We start from the raw sequence: 7950 nt of genomic DNA on the forward strand, positions 1-7950 counted from the left end.
TTGATAGATGAGGTAGGTGAAAAATAGTTTTCCATTTGCGTTGTGCAAGTTCTGTCATATTGAGGGCCTTTTGTAAGAGAAATTTTAAGATAATGCTGCAAAATTTTGATATTTCCATCTTGTACAGGTTTCTGCCCTCTACAATTTCTGGCTTAGACAGGTTTTACTGTAGTTTGTTTTGGATTGATGTGGCGCCATCTATGAATGTAATTAATGATAACTTTCGTTAAAGGTAATAAACACTCGGTAGCAGCAATAACGGGTGAAGAGGGTTGTTAATCACCCCCACCCATCCCCTTTAACATGCTCCTTTATTCAAATCATTATTCCATAAAGTTTGGTTAAGATTGGCCAAGCAACCTAGTAGTAGTTATATAACGGATGAATAGACAGACATATTTGTTTTTACTGTGTGTATATGTATGTATTGTTTGGATTATGTAGAACTGATCTTCAAAAATAACAAAAATGTCAACTTACTAAATGAAATATATACAAGACAACAAACGTATGCTTTTATTTTATTTTATTTCATATTAACATGTTTTTCAAGCATCTGACAATACTGTTCTTTGTATATAGGTAGTCTACTTTTTGGCTTTTACTGTTGTGTCCTATTGTTTGGCTTTGGTAGCATCCCTGGCTTTTGAGTCACCAATGATGGCATTAGAGAAATTAGTCCTGAGAAGAAACAGTAACTGATGTAGAGGTTAAGTAGGATTTTTGGTTTGAACCTCTAAAAGATTACTTATGATGTTTGCTTTGAGTAGGGAAAAATACTTAAATAAATTTTTAGGTTTAGAAAATGTGATAATTTTAAAGAGTGATGATTGTTCTGTAGATTTCATAATGTTTCAGATTTTAGAAGTAGACTTTTATGATGTGATATTAACTTCTGTGAAAAAGATTATAATTTTGTGCATTGGTTTTCAAAGACCTGAACCTAGCATGGTGGTTATTATATCATGTTTTGATGGTTGTTATTATATCATGTTTTTGACCTCAAGGTATAAAATTCAATAAATGATATGCAGCTGACTAGGATATACATTATAACTGTTAATGTTTGAAATCTGTCCCTGTATTCAGCAGTTCTGAATTAGAGATAGTTGTGACTGCACATTAGAGTCTGACTTGCTTGTGTGTTATGTAAGGTGCCACTGAGGCTGAAAATTCCTAGTATTTAAACCCTATCATGCATTTTAGTAATTAGATATTAAACAATATAATATTTCTATAGCAATGATAACAATATATTATTTATTATTGTGGGAAAATCTGAGAAGAGTTCTTTTTTTCATTAGTTTGTTTTTATTGATAAAGTAATAGTCTTCCAACTACAACAGGCAGGTAATAGCCATTTTGTTTTTTATTTAACTGTTGAAATAGTACTGTTTACACTAAAAAGTACCTTTCTGAATATTTTTTGCATATATAAACACTAATTAAAATATTAAGTTAAAAACAAAACATTCTTCTCATCATTGTCATACTTTATTATTATTGTGTTAACACAGGCTTAATGCTACTTAACACAATGAAACATGTTTTGTATAATAAAATATCATTTGTTTTGTTTTTTCTTTTCTTTTAAGAGCTTGAGGGTTTATAGTGCTAATGTTGGGGTTTAATCACTGCAGCAGGCACACAGCAACTTGTCCATTATGTATTTTTTTACTTCAATAAGTAGTTGGTTCTTTTTGTAAAAAAACAAAACAACAACAACAAAATGAATTGGTGAGAAGTTATAAAAAGTTTTATTTTTAGAATGTTTATATGATATGTATATACACACACATATATACAATTAATTTTTTTTGCAGGTGTCTTTGTTTCACATCAATATATTCTATCAATGTGTTTAAAAATGTTGTGAAATAACACTTTTAATTAGGTGTTTAACAAGCAATCACTGACTTAACTAAAACACATTTGCTTAACTACTTCAGCCAGTTAAGTTAAAGATATTGTATTTCCTGTACGTGTTGGAATGCAAGGACTCGAACAATGTTGAGGAATCTTAAAAGAGAGAAGTATTTACAAAGAAACAGTGACTTCTGTAGGTTTGTGGGAAAGATTTGTTTTTCCACAGGTTGGCTTCTGGCTATCAATTTTTCCTGAGATGTTTTTATTAAGAATTTAAAATTGTATCACTCATTTTGAATTCTGTACATGTGAATCAGTTTTGAAGCTGACTTGCAAATTTAAAGTATCCATAACTTTCAAGATATTAACAGTGCAGCTGGTATGAAAATGATCTTTATGAGAAGCTCCGAGTTCAAGAAAGTTTGTCTCTTTGTAAAGGTGACAATGCAAATGTCTGAAATGAAAAGTAACCTTCATAAGGAAGTTCCTTATGGTTTTCATGGTCTGGTGGGTAATAAACAGTGCTTAAAGCTGATCATCACATTCAACTTGGTCAGACCAATGACCATTAACTGAAGATATATGAAGTTGGCAGTGTGTAACTTTTTATCGAAACAGCCTTCTGTCTCTCCACATGTAACAGAATGCTTGTCATATTATATCCTAACTATATTTATCATTTACTCAGTAAATTATTGGAAATGTCTTTGGTTAAGGCAGACTTTGCTTGTTAAACAATGCTAAAAGCTCTTCACCACATTCAGCTTGGTGAGACTACCAACCATTAGTTAAAAAAATGTTCAATTTTGTCACTATGTAACTTTCCATCTGTACAATGTTCAACCCCTCCATGGGTAGCAAAATACTCATCAGATTAAATTCTATCTGTATTCATTTCCTCAGCAAATCATTGCAATTTTTTTTTTTTTTGGTTAAAGCAAACTTTGCTTGTTAAACAGAGTAAAATAAATTGAGAAATAGCTAGATAAGAAACCCATCTTTTAATTTGTGGGTTTTATTCATTCTTCTGAAGATTGTAACATTATGTTCTGTAAATTATACAATATTGTAGAATAACTTAGTGTTATTAGATAGTTTTTATGTATTGTATATGATTTTATGGTTTTTCAACAGAAAATACAAAAGCTAAGTAAACCTTTCATAAAGTTAAGATCCAGTGTATAACTTATTAATTTGGATTAAACATTTATAAAAAATATCTTTGAAAACTGTCATTAAATAATTGTGTGGCTTGTTCACACAGTAAACCTGGTTATCATAAAACTAATGAGAACCAATCTTTTGTATTGAGTAATGAAAGATATGTTATTGTAGACAAAACTGCTTGATTCTGTTGTGATATTAAGCATTTTATTCTGTTGCATACAACATCTATATTAGAAATGTATAAATAACTATGTAGGTATAGTTAAACAGTGGTATTCTTTTTGTGCTGTTTTTAGAACAATAAACAAAATATACATCACTCTATTATCAAAGTTTGTGAACAGCTTGAATGGTTAAATAAGATTACATTACTTTATTTCAGTTTCACTTAATAAGAATTGTACATTTTGACAAGGTTTTGTTATCACAGGTAACCTACCTAAACACTATGGAATAAAGAAATCACATGAATGGAGATTACTTAATGGTTTAGTGAAATTATCTTGGCAACACAGAGTGTTGATTTAAGGTAAAGCTGTGTTGTACAATTAAGATGTGTTTTTTTTTGTTTTTTTACATTTATTGATGTCTATTTAAAATTAGTGTTTTTAATATATACACTATTGTTTTTTTGAGTAGTAAATATAGGATGGCTTTTTATTATGTACAGTAAATTTGGTTTTTAATTTTCTTCCAGTTTCTCTCATATATAATTCTGGAGAGTTTTTACACGCTACTTTGTGTGCTTTTGTGTGACTACATAATGTTTATTTGGTAATTATTTTAGTTTAGGGCCTGATTTAAGAGAATTTGAAGTCAATTAGAATTTTGTTTAATGGCAGATTTTGCCCAAATATGAATTATTTTTTAACTGATTTTGAGATAAATAGTAAACTGAAATGTAATGTTGTATTGTTTTATTCATTAGTATCAGTTTTGTTCAAAAGTTAAGTTTGAGGTTTTTCTTATAGTGGAGATTTGAGATTTTTCTTTCAATGGTAACTGCAGGAAATTAGTTAATGTAAATTAAGAATTGCTTTATAAGGCTCATTCCTTCATCTGTGTTGTCTGTCTTGATGCTGTATTTATAAGGGATTTAATTTATTGATTTTTTTGTTTGGTTTTATGAGCAGAATCTCGGGGGATGTGCCAATGGGCTTGTTCTAATGGTCAGTTTTGGTTTTGAACTGTGTTTCAGACCTAATAAATGTTGAGAAAAGGTAACCACTTGTTTCTGTTGTGCTTGATGTGTTTATGTGTTCAAAAAAGTTTATGCACTTGAGGAAAGTAAATTCGGCAAAATTCTCATTGGCGTTATCTGTACCACAATGTAGTGAGATGAAGTGCAGAATATTTGCATTCTGTTTTGGCCTGTGTTATAAATATTTTGGCAAAAAACAGGTGAGATATGATTTTAAACCAGCATTGTTGAAAATGAAGTTGGTTTTAGCTGTTGTAAGTTATATGAGAAAGATAAAAAGTGTGCTAGGGATGTAAATTGATGGATTGGTGTAATTAACATTAAAGTTGAGTTCACTGTTGTTGTGGGAACTTTAGTGACAAGTGGGATGAAATCAGAGCTAGCCATTGCAGTTTTAGATTTCATTATTCAAGTGTTTCATTAATTAAATACATCTTTAAAAATAAAGTCTGTAAATGTTAAGCGTTTTCCAAGATTGTACTTAAATAGGTCATTAGTAGGTAATATAGATCAAATGGGGCAGTCTTAGTTTTGTGGTTTAGGAATGCCATAAAGTGTAGTTTGTACAAGTCAATTTTATGTAGATTAAAATAAAGGTTGTCAATAATTGAGTTATTTTTTATCCTTCGTAACAAGTTTCTTTTCAGATGTATTCTGTGTTCATGATTACTGTATTGCTTCCTTTGTTTGTTGTTTCAAGTGTAGTTACTTGGGATAAAAGTCTGACTGAATATCTAGATTTCTTCTTGTAGCTTGAGGCTGTTTAATGTAGACATAGTTTCTTCTTTTATCCAAGTGTATTACCAGTCTTCTGGTTAGGCAGGGAACTATTACTGTTCTTGTGATTGAATTTGTAGTCACATTTGTTGGTAACAAGTTCAGGTGATGTGTCATTGTTTTTTGTTCTTCAAATCATAGTTTCCTTAGTTGATCTAGTTTTCATTCTGTATGGACACCTCTTGGACTAAATCCTAGTTCTTTTGGTGGCTGACATGGTGTATGCTTCTGTAATTATCTGATTTGAGGTAGCAAGCTAGTTGGTAGTTTAATTTCTGCTTATATTTTCATTACCATTTTAGTTCATAACATTTAGAATTCAGGATTTCTTTTAGAAATTTTTTTTCATAGTGTGTGTATGTTCCTGTTACAAATAAACTACTTGTGCTCAAGGATTACAAAATCTTGTTGAAACATTGTACACTTCTTACTCTGTTAAACTTTAAATAAAGTTTGTTACCCAGGTATTATTAGTCTGTAAAGTGGGTTCCTAGTCACAAATTGTCCAAAAATTATGTTGTTTTTAATATATTACTAGATATTTTTATACTGACAAATTGCCATGAATTTCTAATGAAGCATTTCATCCATCTGTAAAGATATTGATATATACCACATTGTAAACATAAATAAACAACCTGTACTTAGTTACTGACAAATTGAACAACTTTGAATAGTAGTGCTTAGTTTTATACCAGTGATGCCTAATGATAAAGCTGCTTATAATGAAGTATTATATATGTATGTATAAGATGAAAATAATTATTTTGAATAGAATGTGATGCCAATCATTATGTATTATTAAATTGGCTACTAAATAAAACTGTTATACCGTAAGTTTCTCCTTGGAAGTATTTCCTAAAGATAATAGAACAGATTCTAATTGCCATTTTGTCCATAAAATTGTCAAATCTACACAATTTTTTTTTTTTACATTTTTTATCCAGGTTTAATTCACATATACTTTTTCCTGCACTGTTTATAAATATAACCTGTTGCTAATTAAGAATGTTGCATGTGGTACAAGAAAAGGAAAAGTTGTTTTATCACTTTACTATGAACATGTTTTGTACCACCAAATAGGCTGTTAAATATTTCACCAGTGGCATAACACAATATGAAATGATACGTATAAAAAAATGTTCATTTTATTATTATGAACAAAATATTATCTACCTGGTTTTCTACATTTTATGTAGCAATGAAATACATTTATTTTGTTCAAGGGAAAAGACAGGTGATACTGTTACTATAGGGAGTCAGATTTAAATTTGCAGAGTGATAGGCCACATCTTTTCCTACTCTACATTAGATTCTTGTGTTTCTAATGAAAAGCAAGAAAATAAAATAGTGAAAGACTATAGTACAACACTGCCCTTTTCAAACCTCCTGTTGTTTTTTTGGCTGTCTAATTTCCATAAGGACCAGAGGGAAGTAGTAGTCTTGTGTTGGCTATGCATTGGTCACAGTTTTAATCCACCATTTTCTTTTATGTGGTACTGATTCCCTGGTATATGACCTCTATGACACTCAAGTCACAATTGCCATCAGTTTGTTTGTGCCATTGTTATGGCTGTGAGACGAGGCACCATGTTAGACGTATATTTTCCCTGATGTTTGGATAATGTCATCGATGATGGCACTGTCCCAACTTGATTTTCTTTTTAGCTTTCTTTGGGTCTTTGACCTTTTTACTTCTATTTAGATTTTTACCTCCATTTTGAACATGTTTAGCTTTTAATTTGATCTCTTTTTACTTTATCTTACTAGCAACTTTATTTTTAAGCTACTTGTTTTTTGAGATAGCCTAGTTGCTTTGCCCCATAAAATGCCAACCAACCACCGAATTAAACTTTTTTACTATTTTCTGTTTTGCTATCCCTGTACCACAATTCTTAACATATTTAATTTCTTAGCACTTTAGCATTAAATTCATTTCTGAATATGAAGAAAATAGATTGCTACCTTTTTTGATAGCAGGAAAAACCAGTTAATATATTTTGTACTTCTCTGTGTCAAAATAACACTTTTACCCACCTCTGGCAGCTTTATTCTCCCTATTTTCAAACTTAGTCTTGCCAAGTGCATTTTGAAAGGAATTTTAAACCTCTACTATCGTTACACTCTGCTACACGAAGGGATTAATCCAATACACATTTTTAAAACTAAATGAATATCTTATAAAATTTTTAAATAACATCATGAACAAACATTTTAACAACATATTAATATTGTAACAAACCATCCAGTACCTCCAAATTTAATCTCATTACTTGTCTACCATTCAAGGGTTCTCAAAGCTTATAGATTAAAAAACATATCTGTAAATTCATAAAGAAATTTTCTTATGCATATTTAATTCAGTTCTTATCTCTAGACCTAATTCATAGTTTATCGCAACAATGTTTACATTAGGCCTAAGCTTATAAATAAGTAACCTGTGTTTCATGTGGAGGCTCTGTTAATCATTAGCCTTTGTGAGACCTTGAAACCAATTGGAATAAACAGTATCTCATTCTCGTAGAGAATGTCTAGTTACATTTGACTTGGGGTCTTTTGTTTTTTAGTTCGTGTCAACAGTTCTCATTTTGAAGAAACTATATAGTCCAGCTGAGAACAGTGAGAAGTAAGTTTATAAATAACGTAATGGTTGAAGTTGGTCCTTAAATCTAAAGAAAGCTACAGGAAACAGTATTTATGGATACTTCCTTCGAGTGACATTTTTTAGCTAATGTTTTAATGATTAAGTATATTTAGGATAAACTGATGAAAACAACATTTAATTGTACATGGTATATTTGCTTATTTAAATAAATGCAAAGCATGCTATCAATTACAGAAAATGTAAAACATTCTTTTGTAATAATTTTTTTATTTTATTTAATTCTTTATGAAAGACATCGTTTGTGTTTATGTATTTTATACACAAGATGAAATAT

At 30.0% G+C, this 7950-nt stretch overlaps 1 protein-coding gene across 2 annotated transcripts in view; it reads left to right on the plus strand.

Moving 5' to 3' along the window:
• LOC143248846 (nose resistant to fluoxetine protein 6-like) overlaps window positions 1-5848 on the plus strand; it is a 50760-nt gene extending 44912 nt beyond the window's left edge. The window contains exons 15-16 of one of the 2 annotated variants that reach the window (XM_076497685.1): window positions 583-709; window positions 3464-3602. In XM_076497685.1, the coding sequence (XP_076353800.1) occupies window positions 583-702 (120 nt within the window). In that variant the 3' untranslated portion in view covers window positions 703-709; window positions 3464-3602. Of the gene's footprint in view, window positions 1-582 lie in introns of both variants that reach the window. The other variant, XM_076497684.1, reaches the window with a different exon arrangement.
• The last annotated feature ends 2102 nt before the right edge of the window (window positions 5849-7950 follow it).

Source organism: Tachypleus tridentatus, chromosome 4, assembly GCF_004210375.1.
Source record: "Tachypleus tridentatus isolate NWPU-2018 chromosome 4, ASM421037v1, whole genome shotgun sequence".
Classification (NCBI taxonomy): Eukaryota; Metazoa; Arthropoda; class Merostomata; order Xiphosura; family Limulidae; genus Tachypleus; species Tachypleus tridentatus.